General features: G+C 59.4%; 1 protein-coding gene across 1 annotated transcript in view; it reads right to left on the bottom strand.

Annotated features, from left to right (window-relative positions):
* Positions 1-10,767, bottom strand: part of ADGRA2 (adhesion G protein-coupled receptor A2) — a 46,615-nt gene extending 35,848 nt beyond the window's left edge. The window contains exon 1 of the mRNA XM_012651088.1: positions 10,523-10,767. Coding sequence (XP_012506542.1) covers positions 10,523-10,767 — 245 coding nt within the window. The remainder of the gene's footprint in view (positions 1-10,522) is intronic.
* Between the last annotated feature and the right edge of the window lie 4,117 nt (positions 10,768-14,884).

Here is a 14,884-nt window from a genome sequence, read left to right on the forward strand (position 1 = left end):
AAAAAGATTACCACATTGAAAATAGAGTATTAAAAAAATTATCCAATTCCCAAATCCCTAAGATTAAACCCTGAGATCCTAGTTGGTCCACGAGAGGTGGTATCGGGGGGTTCTCCACATTTTCCAGACTCTTCAACCTTAGCCCTTTAACCCCTTCCAAATACCCCAAATTTTTTAATTTCCAGCTGTGCTATATAAATACAATTCGAGCCGCATATGCAATTTTTAAATTTTCTAGTAGCCACATTAAAAAAAGGTCAAAGATTCATTTTAATATATCTTATTTAACCCAATGTATTGAAAATGTTCTGGTTTAATATGCAATCAACAGGCAAATTATTAATGAGACTTTCCTTTTATTTTTGTATGAAGTCTTTAGAATCCGGTGTGTGTTCTACGCTGCCAGCACATCTCAGTTCAGGCCAGCCATGTTCCAAGTGCACGCTTGTCTGTGTGAGGGGCGGAGGCAGGTTGCCAGGAGCCGGGCTACAGTGAGCCTCTGTCCCAGAACGACTTATCTCTGGGCCAGCTCCCAGCCCCACGGCCTGCGCCCAGACCTCATGCAGACCCTGCCTGCCCCTCTCTCTCTCTCTGTCTCTCCTCTCCCTCTCAGAGGCAGCCTCTGTGTGTGCGGGAGCCTAGGGCAGAGCAGGGCTGCGGGGTCGGCTGCAACCTGCACTTCGGGCTTGGCTGGCCTGGCATCACAGTCTGGAAATGCAGAGGACATGGCCCTGAACCCCACCCTCTGACCACTCACAGAAGCAGGCGCCAGGCAAATGCCTTTTCATCCTTCTCCTCCAGTGGGCCCCCTTCTTGCTGCCTTTCCAGCTCCTGGAAGACTTTGGGCAGATAGCTATGTGGGTCCCCAAACACACAGCACGGGGTAGAGGTCTGAGGAAATTACTCTAGATGTGGGCTGTCCAGAGAGTGGCCTCCACTGCACTCCGGGTGCTGTTCTCCCGAAGCCCCTGTGGGCCCCGTGGGCTGTCTGGGTTGAGGAGGACAGCCATGGTTCTAGACAGAACACGCACGGGTCTGGCGTTTTTATGGGCAGGTAGGAAGCTGGCAGTTACAGTTCTGCTAATGGAGGAGCTAAACACACACACACATACACACACACACACACACACACACACACACACACACACACACGGGCACACACACAGAGCTTCATCCAATGGGAAGAAAAATATTCCCACCATTCTAGGCTGTCTCAGGGGAGGAAAGCAGGCAGGGTGGCCGCACGTCTGGGCAGAGAAAGAGGGGGCCTTCCATCCAGCCAGCGCAGACACAGGGCCAGCCTTGGCCCTCTTCAACTCCCAGACAGATGCCTTCTCGGCCGGCAGCATCTCTTGCCCTGCGAGCTCACCGGGCCCAGCCAGGTGTCGCTAGCTGCTAGCTCGGCCCTGGCTGGCCGGCCAGCCATGCTCAGCTTCCCTCTCCCCCCTCCCTCCTCCTCCTTTGAAAGTCAAGCTTTTCTCAGGAAGGAGGGCCAGTCCCCAGAGTCGCCTGTCCTCTACTCCAGGGTTTGAAATCTGGCCAGAGAGAGGGGGCACACGGAGTCCATTCCAGAACTCTCTCAGGGTCCTATTTTCTGGGAGAGAAGCAGGCAGAGCTGCCACTAATGAGGCTGGAGGCCGAGGAATCGAGTGGCTGGCGTCTATGGAGAGGCCCTGCGGCCTCTGGGCAGCCACAGGAACTCACCAGATACCACCCCAGCATCAAAGATGACCCTGCAGGAGTCACGTGGGCACCGCTCTGTCCAGCATGGAGCCAGCACACGCCTGAACTAAACAGTTTTCACATATGTAGGAAGAGTCGTATGTGTCAATCCTCCTCCCTGAAAGATGCAATGGCCTCGCCTCTGCACACTGAGGATCCATACTCTCCAGGCTGTCACCAGGTCCCCAGAGTCTGGGAGGCCCCGTCTCCAGCACCTGCTGCTGGCACCTTGGCAGTGTCTTAAGGAGACTACCAGTGGGGGGTGCAAGGCAGTCTCCTTGCTGCTACCAAAAAGACTGGAGGCCTATAACCCACCCTGGACCATCCAGGTGAACCTGCAGGCGCAGCGCCCGGGGCCTTGGAGCGTTTCCAGATACCAAAAAGACACCTGCAAACTAAGAATGAATCATTGCCTCTAACAAATAAATGCTGCAAAAATGGAAACTACCAAATGCTTAATCGCGTAACCACCGAATGCCATGCCATGTCGTTAGCAGAGATTATTGTGTTTGATGAAGGATGTGGGTACCTTTTAGTGTGGTTGATGCGGCTGAGGGGCTTCCAACAGCGAGGATGGCTGGGATGCACGGCCCTGCGTCCACACACCCTCAGGCTGAAGGCTGTCCCACAGCTCCCTGCCCTTCTAGGCTGCCTTCGTGTGCTTTTAGCCTGACTGCAGGGGACATACGTGTTGGGGAGGACATGCAAGGTGTTTCGCCCACTTCTGTGCTTCCCTCCGTCCCCTCCCTTGGCTGGAAGCCTGTCCCGTCAGCCCTGAACACCGGCTGGTAATAGAAGGAGGCCCAGGTAGGGGCTCTAGAGGGTCCCGTCCTGAGACTACCCCTGAACTCAGCCTGGAAGGTGGGCTGTCCAGCAGGGCTGGAGGTCAAGGCCACGAGAGAAAACAGTCTTGCAGCAACGCCTGCTCTAACCTGCCTTACCTTGTAGGTCTCACTTCCTTTCCTCTAGTCTACCTTTCGACAAGGGCAGCCCATCTTGGCAGTGCGGGCAGAACCAAGAAACTGGGGCTCAGATGGGCAGGGCTGACCTCGGGGAAGTCTGCGGCTTTGAGACTGATTCTGGGGGCAGAAGCCTAAGAAACAGCGCGACAGGTGTTTGTGGGGGTGATGGGTGTGCCTTGATGGGGATTTTGGGGCTACAGCACCCTAGCTTGAGCACATGGAATAGAGTCTGCTATAATCATCCACACTTAGGCATTCGCTCATTCATTCATTCATTCATTCATTCTTTCATCTCTCAAACCTACCTAAACACCCATCATGCGCTCAACCTTGTGTAACACACTAGTGCTACAAACATAAACCACACAGGGAGTCTCAACAAACTTCCACTCATGGAGGGAGATGTGTCTAACAGCGCAGAATACTCCCATGAGTGTGTGTGTGTGTGTGTGTGTGTGTGTCCACCTGATTTTCAGACACTGGGAAATTATCCCAATCCACACACTTCCTCCTCACACCATCAACCTAAAATCCCACCGCTGAGGAGCCAAACTTTTGGGAGAGGAAAGCAGACTTCTTTTTAAAAACAAGTAGGCCTGAAAGGATCAACCTGCTATCAGTCTTTTACACCCAAGTATAAATGAGCCCTTTGATCTTTCCTTTTCAGAGCAAGTTTCACTCAGAGGCCTGATCCTGTCCAGCTTTGTGAGCCTGTTTCTGGCCCCGCCATGAGACTAAGAAAGGACCTAAGGGCAGAGCCTGGGTCTCTCACCTCCTGGTGCAGTAGGCACTGGCTGAGTGAGTGGACCGGCAGCCCCGGTGTGTGGGGTGCTCAGTGGACCAAGTTAGGGGGTGGTTTCCTTCTGTCTCCAATCCCCCTCTGTCTGTGTACCCCAACACCTAGGAGAGAGCACAGCCCTCTGGGACATCACCCCCATAAGAGTCCCATCATCCTGAAGCTGTCCAGGTTGGTGCAGGAGAGGGAGCAGAAACACTTGGAAGGACGTTTCAGAGACTGCAGCTCTTACAATTCCTGGGGCGGCGTGATTTCAGATACACTGTGCAGTGGCTTTGTACCGTGGACCCCCCTAAGTGCACGTGGACTTGTTAGGCCATTATGAGGGGGAGCCCCCTTTCCCTGGCTCATGTATCCACGTGGATAAGGAAAATGGACTAGGGGGTCTGCCCTATCCCATCCCCAGGGGGCACTTCTCTGAGTGGTCAGTGCGTAGAGGAGGAGGCACCAGATCTACCTGTCTGCCAAGCTATGTGGCTGGGGACAGCCCCTGGGTGGGTGGGCAAGTCTGCCTACAGCCGGGTCTTCCAACCCAGCTGGTATCAGTAATAAAACCTATATTTCGATCTCCTTCTGTCTGCTAACTTTTCTGTGTCTTGGCAACCCACCTCCAGTGAAGAAAGGGAGTGTTATTTTGGGGCCTCTTTGAACCCCCAGTACCATGTGCCTGCGTTTTGGTAAAAACAAACAAACAAACGAACACAACCCATTGCCATCAGCAGAGTGGACAGGTGAGGCCTCTGCTGCCTGGCGCTGCGTCACCGTCACCGTTTGGGACTCACAGTGGTGAGGCCTCCAAGAGGCCTGAGAGGCCTCAGAGCCCCCCAGTCTCTCTGTCCTGCTTCCTGACCCTCAGCTTCCTATGATGTGACCCCTTTCGTTGGCCTTGTCTCCGGGCCCCCACCTGCAAAGGCTAAGGGCAGAGGTGACGGGAGTCAGGAGCCTGGGGTCCAGCTGGAGCCGTCTAACTCAGAGCTGCGTGACCCTGGGCAGGTCAGCCCTTCCCTGGGGCTTCCTCCTTGGTAAAAGAAGGGTCTGGGCTGGAGACCCCACACCTGGTCTTTGACGGCCTTTCCCGTCCTGGACACTGAGTCCCCTGAAGCTTGAAGTCCCAGAGTTTCTGCCTCTCCACACAGTTCCCAGCAAGGCAGGGAGGGGAGGGAGAGGGGGAGGAGGGGGCGCTCGACCTTCTAGTCGCTTCCCAGCTGGGAGACGTCTGGCCTGTCAGGCTGCCCTCACTGCGGAGTCTCTGTGACAGATCAGCCCCCTGCCCCTCACCTGGCCCCATCCATCTTGCACGCCCTCTGGCTCCCAGGGGACAGTCGAGGCAAGGGTGGGGGAGCTGGGAGGGTCCTGGGTTAGCCACACTCCACAGTTTCTCTGCCCCTTCCCCCTCTGTCCCCCCCCCCACAAATAACCCAGTCCTAAAAGCGAAGGAATGTTCTGGAGTTTGGGAAGGATGGGGGCCCGGAGGAGGGAGGAAGGGGAGGAGGCAGCTTCGTCATGTCAGTGTCTGAGCTCTAAATAGAACAGAGCGGCTGGGCTGGGGGAATGAAAATAAACAGCCCCTCTGCGCAGCCCTTCCTAGCTGTTACCTACCGGATTTTCCTTCTGGTCCCTCGGCCCGGGGCCATTTCCCTCCTCTCCCCTCCCCTGCTCTCTGCCTGCTCCCAGGGAGGCTGGAGCAGCCTCCATCTCCGGGGTAATGGGGAAGCTGGCCCTGGTCCAGGCTGTGTGGCGCCTGTGAACTCACCTGCCCTCTCTGGGCTTTGGTGAGCGGAGTAGCCAGTCCCCGCACTGCGTGGAAGGACAGCGATCTACTCAGAGGTGGCTGGAACTTTTTCTCCCTCAGGAAAGGGTTCTTATCCCATGTGGGATAAACTTAGAAATACTCTCTCCATTTAAAAACATGACCCCAAAATTGAGGGTCAATTTACGGTTAGGTTCAAATTACACTGGTTTGCCTGTGCCTTTGGGGGAAATTCTCAGACCCCAGGACTAGGGGTTGCCACTCCCCGTCTCTAATCACAGAGGGATTCATAGTAGCTAGCAGGACAGGACTTCCTCAGCGGGTTCAGGAGTGGCTGGGTTCATGCACACGTGCTGAAAAATTCAGACCAAAGAACCCGTTTGGGTCCTGGACCTGCTGGGGCTGAACTTCATGTGTCCTCTTTGGAGCCCAGCACGACGGCCTCGCCAGTGTGTTTGGTGCAATAAGGACTCGGCCACTGTCCCCCAGAGAGCTCTGATCTCTGCCCAGCGCCCTCCCTGGGATGCGACCACGGACCGTGACATCCCACACAAGAGGCAGCTGCAAGGACAGGGGTTCCCGGGCCCTGGGGTGGATCCCTGCACACTGAGCTGGCTGCCTCTAGCCCCCGGAATGGGTGGATGGGAAGAGTCCGGGCGGGACGTGGGTTTCCGCGGTGCCCCTCACTTTGGACGGGCGGAGGTCGGGCCCCGCGTGGGGGTGTGCAGCCGAGACCTGCGCCACTGGGGGCGCGGGGCGTGCTGGGCCTTCTCTGCCTGTGGCCTCTTCCCTCTTTTCTTTCCTTCTTTCTCTCCGCTCCTCCCCTCCCCCTCCTCTCTCACAAAAGCTCTCTGTGCACGGCCACTTCCTCTGGCTGCTGTCTCGGAGCCCAGACCTTATGAGAACCATATGGGGAAAGAGGGTGGACGAGAAGGGGGTGGGGGCCGGCCTGGGCCCGCCCCTGCAGCCAGCACCTCCCACTGCCCTGGGGCCATGTGCTTGGCGCTGGCACACTGTGCCCCACACTCCCCTGCGTGGATCATGGGGGGCTGCAGTATGTGTGGGATGCCGAGGCGAGCCCCCCCCCCCCCCCCCATCAGGGCCATGCAGAGGGAGCTCTGTGCTCGAGAACCACTGCCCCAGGCCCATCTTCCCCGCCCCCCACTCCAGGACAACCACACTCCCAGCAGCAGGGCCCAGCCAGTGCTAGCTCGCCTGTCACCAACAGCCCCTGTCCTCTGGGTGGGCAGCCTGCGTGGGGGGCGGCCCCCCTGGAATGGAGGCTGAGCAGGTCTCGGGTTTGCATGTCTGGGTGGAATATGGAGTAACTTGCCCCGTGCCTGCCCCCTCCTCACCCAGCCTGGAATGTTCCCAGGTCAAAAGGGCTTGGGTCCTGGTGGGAAGGGACCTGGGTTTTCTAAAGCAGCTTGTGTGTCCCGTGGGTCCCAAGTCCAGCCAGGTGAACAGTGAGGCCCTCACCTGACAGGAACGCTGCGCCTGGCCCTGGCTAGTGGCAGGCCCCTTCCCCTCCCAGCGGCTCAGCTGTAAGATGTGGGGGCCGGACTGGCTTATCTCTAGGACCCTTCTCCGCACAGACGTTCTAGGAATTTATGACACCGCCTGGCATCCTCCAGGGCTGCTCAGATGTCCTGGGAGGTCCTCACAGATTTCCTTCTGGAGCTATCTACGACCAGTGCTCTCCTGGAATGCCTTATCCTCTGGCCCTTCCCCCTCGCGCTCACTCAGAGTTGAGAACCAGAGGGTGGGCGTCAGCTGCGGCCCAGGAGCGGTGGGGGCCCCTTTCCACCCCATGTCCCCGTCATAAGCCGCCCGTCCCCTCGGGGAGGCCCATGCCGGCTCTGGGCAGGAGCAGTGTTGCCCACAGCTGCCCTGCGGCCCGGCCGCCAGCCCGGGGGGTGGGGTGGGACAGACACAGCAGGAAGGAAGCCAAGAGCTCTGCTTTCCTGGAAAACAGCGAATGAAAATCCGCTAGAGAGAAAAACGCCGAGGGTGGGGGACAAGGGGCTCGAGTCTGCAAAAACAGAAGGCAGAGCTGAGATAACGCGCGCGCGGAGGTGGAGGGAGGGGCTGCCGTGAGGCCAGCAGGACTGTCGCTGGCTCAGAGCGGGAGGCTCCTGCAGACAGGGACCTCACCCAGCACCTTTGTGCCGGAACGGTCCCCAGTGCTCAGAGTCTGCCAGGCTCCCCGAGGTGGAACCCCAAGTCCCCAGAGGACTCACGAAACTGGCACCTGGGGGCCCACTCTGCAGAAAGGATGGGTCCTCAGTGGGAATGAAGGGGACACGGGAAGGAGGAGAAACCACAATGCAAAAACGAATGACTCAAGTCCCGTCGTTTGCAATGGGTGACAAGCTAAAAGGTGACAGGGAAAATTTGTGTGGCAAAAAAAAAAAAAAGTGTATGAAGGAGTTTGGGGGTCGAGGCTGATCATTCATGGGGGACGCTCTGAGCTCTCGGCTTTTGCCTTGCTGCCAGGCTGAAGCGGCAGCCCCGTCCTTCCACTGCTGGGGCTTAGAAAGCGATACCCCAAGGACTGGCGCGGTGACATGCTAAGCTGGCCTTAGAAGCTGCCTCAGGACCAAGGTTCCGCTAACCTTATCCTGTCCTCCGGCCCCCCAACCTCAGGGAGAAGAGGCTCTCCCTGGAATTCCCCAGTCTGACTGAGCAAACCTTCTTTCCCAAAGAAACACAACTGTCTTAACATCCCCTCCCTGGAGATCTCATCAAATAACCAGGAAAGGTCGACCTCGGAGAAGACACTGGCAGCAGTCACTACGCCTAGACGCCCGGACGGACCTTCTGTCTACTCTTCTGTTACCTGGGAGACTCGATCCGAATAATCAACCTTCGTTCCTGGGCAGCTCTGGTGACACTCACCTTCCCGCCTGCCTCCCACTGCCCGGGGCCCACACATCTCTCCCCTATGGAGAGCATTAAGCCTCAACCACCTGCCCCGCTTTGAGTTCGTATTTTGTATGACTCCTGTGCGCACGTGTGCACGTAATAGTAATACACGTGTTACGCTTTTCTCTCGTTAAAGAAAAGGGTCAGCCATGATCCTTTATGATGGGGAGGAAAGGGGTCACCCCCTTTCTGCCCACACACAGACCTTAACCTCCTTCTTCCCTCAAGATGCCTCCTGGGGCAGGGGTGAGTGTGTCAAGGGACTGAGCCCCGAGAGAAAGCAATCCGTGCCCGGCTTCTGCTGAAGGACGGCCCGGGTTCTCTTTTCTTCAGAAGCCAGCTGGGGCTGGGGGACATCAGGGCAGGCTCATGTGGCTCCTGGGGTGGTGGGTAAAGCTGAGAATATGTCTGTGGCTGGGGATTCTTACAGTCCGGGCTCACTGGCCAGCGACTGTCCAACGACTGCCCAGCGGGCTCTCGGGCACTTCCCTGGCCTGCCCTGTCTGTCTTCCCTGTGGGGACGTCCAGCCAGGCTGGGGGGCAATTCCTTTGGAAGGTATCCCAAGCCAGCCCGGTCAGCAGCCTGGAAGGGAAGGGGGAAGGGAGGCCCTTCCTCTGGGGACGGGTTGAGATGCAGAGGTGAGCTAAAAGTCACCTTTGCTGCCACCTGGTCACAATATATTCTCACCAACATTTGGCCACACTCTTTCCTCGGGGTGGCGTCGATGGGAATTAGCCATGGCTGGAAAGCATTAGCTGCCAAATCATTCTAAGATGTGCTGCAAAACCACCTTTCCACCCCCACTTCTGCCTTTGGTATGTTAGGATTCCCTAACCCTGACAGTGTGACCCCCATGTGTGCGTGAGCTCAGACACAAGCGCATGTGCACACGCACACACGCCCAGCGCTCGGAACTGAATTATCTCCATGCAGCTGGGACTCACACGGACACCCGCCCGGTTATTCCACACCGCAAGCATTTTTCTCCTCCAGAACCGAGTGGGCTGGGAATGCCCACGCCTGCTGGGACCCTTAAACACCAGTGGACACTCAGGGAGACCTGGCCATTGCCATAACCCTGAGCGGCAGGCAGGGGGGAGGGGAGGAGCAGACACACCTCCCCCACCCCAGGCACACACATGCACACACACCCCAGCTGGGGAAAATGCAGGCCAGACGGCCGACGTCAGAGCTGACCAGTTGTGTCCTGTCAGGAAGCGGGCAGCCTCTGAACTCACCCAACCAGAGGCGTTACTGTATTGTTCTGGACACAATCGAGTAGACTGAGCCAGCCCCGACCCGGGCAAGGGGCGGTGGAGAAACGGTCGCCACTGGGGTCAGGAGGACGGGGAAAGGGAAGCGGCTTTTAGGCTAGATTTGGGATAGGGGAGGAAGGGGCGGCCGCCAGGCCCCGACCCTCAACTCCACGGCGTGCGTGGAGCTCCAAGCACGTGGTCGGCGCAGGAAATCTCTGCGGTGGGGAGGGGTCGCCAATGCTCCCGGTTGCTGGGACTCGAGCCCCCCTCGGAGGCGGCTCGGGGTCCGGGTGCAGCGCAGCGGTGCTCGGTGCCGCCAAAGCAAGTGCTTACTAAGGCTCTGGTTGAGAGGAGAGTCACGGAAGGAGGTCAGGGTGCACCCGTCTCCCCCGGCCGATTGCTTTCTCTGCAATCTTTGCGCTTAGAAGTCAAAGCTCCAGCTAGTTCTAGGGGAGGCGAGGAAGAGGCAGGGACGCAGGGCCCCGCACAAGCTCACGACACAAACGCACGCCAGTGAGAGGGGGGCCCAGGAGGAGTCGGGACGCAGGGTCCCCTGCAGATCAGAAGGGCCCACATTCCAAGGACGGGCTTTTCCGAGCCAGCCCTCCGCTGCCCTACGCAGACGGGCTGGAAGCGGGGCTGGCAGGCCCGGGGTGCCAATAGGGTGCCACCAACCGCGGGGGCCCGGCCGCCGGGTGCAGCCGAGACACTCGTCCAGTTTGGCCCCGACGCGTCCGCGGTGGTAGAGACCCCTGCGGGCGATGATCTCTCCTGAGCCTTCCCGGCTCTCGCCCTCCTCAGACCCCCACGTCCGCAACACTAGCCCGGGCTGGAAACTTATGGGGCGCCGGCGTCCCGCTAGCGTGCATTCCACTCACCTGTGCAGGTGAGTGGGCGCCCGCGGTGCCTCTCGGTGCGGCCCGCCTGCCCCCAAGCTCCTTCCTCCCTCGACGCCCCTCGAGCCCTAGTCTCTGCCCTACTCCTCCGAGCCTCCCTTCTCGGCGCCTGGGCTCGGGCCTGTCCCGGGGTCTCCGAAGCGGCGGGACCCCTTCCCCCTCCCTCAGCACCTCCTGTCCCGCCTCCGCTCGCCCCGCCGGGAAGGGTACTCACAGGGTGACGGTGCCGTTAGGCAGGAGGCCGGGCTCGGGCGGCTCCGGGAGGTCCCCACCGCCGCACACCACCCTCCTGCGCGCTGGGTTGGCGGCGCTGCCGCTCAGTCCCTTGGGCCGCTCCCCCGAGCACTTGCAGCCGCGGATGGGCACCGGGCAGCCGGGCGCGCCCCGGGTCTCAGGCGCCAGGAGCAGCAGTAGCCACGGCAGCAGCGGCAGCAGCAGGCGCGCGGGCGCCCCCCGCATCCTGCGTCCTCCGGCGCCCATCAACCCATCGCCCGCGGGGACCCCAGCGCTGGGGCCCGCTGCGCGCTGGCCGGAGGGACCCGGGCGTGCGGGAGGCGTGCTCAGCGCGGGCCCGGGGCGCCCGAGGGCGGGGCGGGGGGCCCTGGGCGGAGGCAAGCCCCGGGGTCCCCGCCGCCGCGCCCCGGGGGCATGTCCGGGAGCGCCCGGGCGGGGAGGACGCGGGCGCGGCTGTCAGCGCCGCGCGGGCGGCCCCCGGCGGCGCGGCCTGGGGCTCGGCGCTGTGCTCGCGGGCCGGGGGAGGCCCGGCCCTCCACGGCGCCCGCTCGCTGGGCGCGGGACTGGGACCTAGCGGAGCGCGCCGGGCTCCTGCCGCCGCCGCCGCCGCCGCCGCCGCTGCGTGCCATGGCTGGAGGCAGCTCGGCGCCCGCCCGCCCGCCGGCCTTCCGCGGGGCCCTAGCGCCGCCCGACGCACGGCCAGGCCGCTGCCCTCCGCCGGGCTGGCGTGGGCGGGCCGGCTCGGGGCCCCGAGTCCCCCGCACCCGCTGAACCAAGACTCCTCTCCGTCTCGCCCCTCTCCTCCGGGCCAGACCCTTGCTCTCCACAAGATACTTCAGACCTCTAAGCCCGGCACCGTCACCTTTCCCCAAACCCCCTCGCCCGTGCCCAGTTTCAGTGACCGGCGGGCCGGGCCAGAGATGTCCAGTGCGCCGTGTGTTGGGTCGAACTTTGTGCCCCGCTCTGTGTCTGCGGTTTCCCTTGGCCCCGGGCAAGATGCGCCAGTCTGGAAGCTGGCTCTCACTCTCCCAGCCCCGCCTGCCCTCCAGCTCCCGTCGAGGCCACCGCAGGAGGGTACAAGGCGAGACTAAGGAGGCAGCAGACCTTCCTCTGCTGCCCGCGACCTCGCCCAGCGGGGAGTGCATGTCATTCGGCCAAGGAGAGGTCAAAGGCCAAGGCAGACAAGGCTACATCTGGCCTCCCTACCTTCTCGACATCCCTGTGTGTGTTAGGGGTGGGGGGAGGAGGGGACAGTGAGTTGAAAATGAGACCAGGAGGAGCGGGGCTCTGTGGCAGGGTGTGGAAGGAGCACTGTACAGTGAGTCCAGACTCAGCCCAGCCTCCTATTAGCCTCTGACTTTGGACACAGCCTCTAACATCCTGGGGTAGCTGATCTGGGGGTCACAGTGGGGGCCCTGCCTGTCCCCTGGTGTGTAAATGTAAATCATGGCAGGAGAATGAGTATGGGTGATGGGGGCACTCAGTGTCCAAAGCAGAGGACTGGTGGCCTTGGCGGAGTTTGGCCTTGACAAGGGAGCGGGTAATGAAAGATGCCTGTCGTGTTAGATGGACTGCAACATGCAGGAACCAGGGCTGGGGACAGAGGAAGAGGGGACGTGTGGCTCAGGTGTCCTCAGTTTCCCCACAACCGCTGGCCTTTCTGCCACTTAACAGAGCTGCCAGGGCTGGGGCGGGACTCCTGCTCCTCATCTTCACTGCACCACCCAAGAGGTCCCTAAGGTGAGCACCGCCCCCCTTTCATGAGCGTGCCCTGCTGGTGTGGGTGGTGCCTTTTCCAGGACCCCTGTGTCCAGTCGGCCAAACCCCCGCCTTGGCAGGGAAGCGGCTTGCCTCCCCCGCCCGTGGGCGGCAGACACCTGGCCTAGACACTGGCCTCTTCACTTTCCCTCCCTGGCTCCACAGACCTCTCCCAGTTGCAGGCTCTGGTTCCTTGAACTTCCAAAGATAAATAAATAGTGGTTGCAAACGGAGGAAGGAGAGGGGGAACGGACTCCCCAGCAGGAGGCCAGCAGGCAGGGGGCTGAGGCCGCATTCCTCAGCAAAGCGGCAGCCACAGCCCGGGCAGCCTGCGCAGGGGTTTGCAGGCAGGAAAACTCAGGGAGAGGAGGAGGAGAGGCCTCTGGCCTGGGTCACACAGCTTTTCTGTGATTTCCTCTTGCTAAACGAAGACACTCGCAGTCTGGAAAGGAATTCCACTGTGACACCCACTCTCTGAGGCTGCGCAGAGGCCAAAGGCCATTTAGTGAGGGAGGCCTTCCCCATGCCTGGGGATGAGTGTCTGGTGCAGACATTTACAAAACACTGTTCTGTCCCAAGGGGCATCACATTTGGCCTCTGCACCCACCGGGGAGGGGGATGGGGTGGGGGCCGCTTTCCTATTTTGCAGGTATAGATGAGGAAACTGAGTCACTGCCAGGTAAAGGCACTGGAGCGCAGGGTGGGAACTTGTCTTCCGATTCCGGATTCTGACTTAAGTGCTCTTTCCATGGGAAGTCTCCTCCTGGTCTGTCCTCAGAGGTGCAGGGAGGAGTGGACGAGTTGCCCACATCAAAATCTTTTTGTTTCAACGTTTGTTTGAGATAGAAGGATGGCTGGAATTCAGTTCCTGACCTCAGAAACTCTGGCCAGGGAGCCTGACAACTTTTAAATACACTTCGATGGGAGGTGGTAAGCTCTTCAGGGGAGGTTGGGTTAAGGGACGTGATCACAGAGATGAGGCCCCGAATTAGTTCTGACCAGAGTGAGGGGGAGGGAGCTTTCCAAAAGTTTCAGTCCAAGTCTGGAGCAGGGATACAACCTACCGGACTCTACTAGACCTTATTCTCTTAAGGGTCTGGGGGCTCCCATCTGCCACCCCCTCTCGAAAGAAGTTTACCTTTGCCGGGTGCTAGCTGCTAGCCGATCTCTGGGACTGGCAGACCAGAGCTGGGCAGGAGGTACACCCGCGGAGCGCTGAGGGTGCGCCGGGCATGGGGTGAGCACGTTTTACTCAAGAATTAGCTCATTTAGTCCCCACAACAGGGTGAGGACGATTGTTTTAATAGACAGGGAGCCCGAATGGTGATTCGTCCACACAGACACAGCTAGTAAATGATGGAACCAAGGTTTGAACCCAGGAACTCTTGGCACCAGAGTCCAGATTTTTAGTTGTTATACTCTATCATCTCAGGAAGCAGGAGAGAATCTCAAAAATTCTCGAAAGTTTCACTTCCCCTGGAGGTTTTCTCACTGTGATTCCCCGGCCCTATGGGAGCTGAAGTCTTTTTTTTTTTTTTTTTTTTGAGACAGAGTCTCACTCTGTTGCCCTAGCTAGAGAGAGTGCCATGGCGTCAGCCTAGCTCACAGCAACCTCAAACTCCTGGGCTCAAGTGATCCTACTGCCCCAGCCTCCCGAGTAGCTGGGACTACAGGCATGCGCCACCATGCCCGGCTAATTTTTTCTATATATTTTTAGTTGGCCGATTAATTTCTTTCTAATTTTAGTAGAGGCAGGGTCTTGCTCTTGCTCAGGCTGGTCTCGAACTCCTGAGCTCAGACAATCCGCCCGCCTCGGCCTCCCAGAGAGCTAGGATTACAGGTGTGAGCCACCGTGCCCGCCCGGCAGGAGCTGAAGTCTTGAAGGCATCCGCTCCCAAACCACAGCTGGTGGCAGAGCCAGGACCCTTTCGCTCCTTCCCCAGCAGAGTCCGGGAAGGCGGGAAGCTCGCAGGGGGGCCGCACTAAGCTGGGAGAGAGTGGGGGTGGGTAAGGAATATAGTAATACGAAGACGATAAACATGGCCCTGCTCTCTTCTGAGTCTGGCTGGGGCCCCACCCAAGGCTGTTCACCTTGTAATTCTTAGGTTTGCCGACCCCCTTCTGTGCCGCGTGGCCTTTCAGATCCTGAGGGCACAGACCAGGTCAGCGGTGGCTGAGATCATGGCCCATAAATGGATCGATGGTGCAAACCTGACGTTTCTCCAGGTTCCAATAGCCCAGAGTGACAAGGTGGAGGCACAGAGCTGTGACCCCCCCAGTCCCCACTGCTCCACTGGGCAGTCCTCTGAGCTCTCGTCCCGTCCCGCACTTCCCCTCGGGGACTGTGCCCAGCTGCCTGTCCTGTTGGAACATTCATACGGGACGTTCGTGGCCCAGAAGAGCTCTTGCCTCAACCAGAAGGGATGAGTCAGCATCGTGGGGCTACCCAGATAAATATTTGGGGCCGCGAGGGCTTCACTCTGGTGACAGGATTCTGCCACGTACAAGGCACCAGCGAGTGGTTTAGACATCCCCGCAGGAAACGGCCGTGACCTTTGTCTTTACTAAACTCCAACTCATCCTT

The sequence above is a fragment of the Propithecus coquereli genome, unplaced genomic scaffold (genome assembly GCF_000956105.1).
Source record: "Propithecus coquereli isolate 6110/MARCELLA unplaced genomic scaffold, Pcoq_1.0 Scaffold349, whole genome shotgun sequence".
Lineage (NCBI taxonomy): Eukaryota > Metazoa > Chordata > Mammalia > Primates > Indriidae > Propithecus > Propithecus coquereli.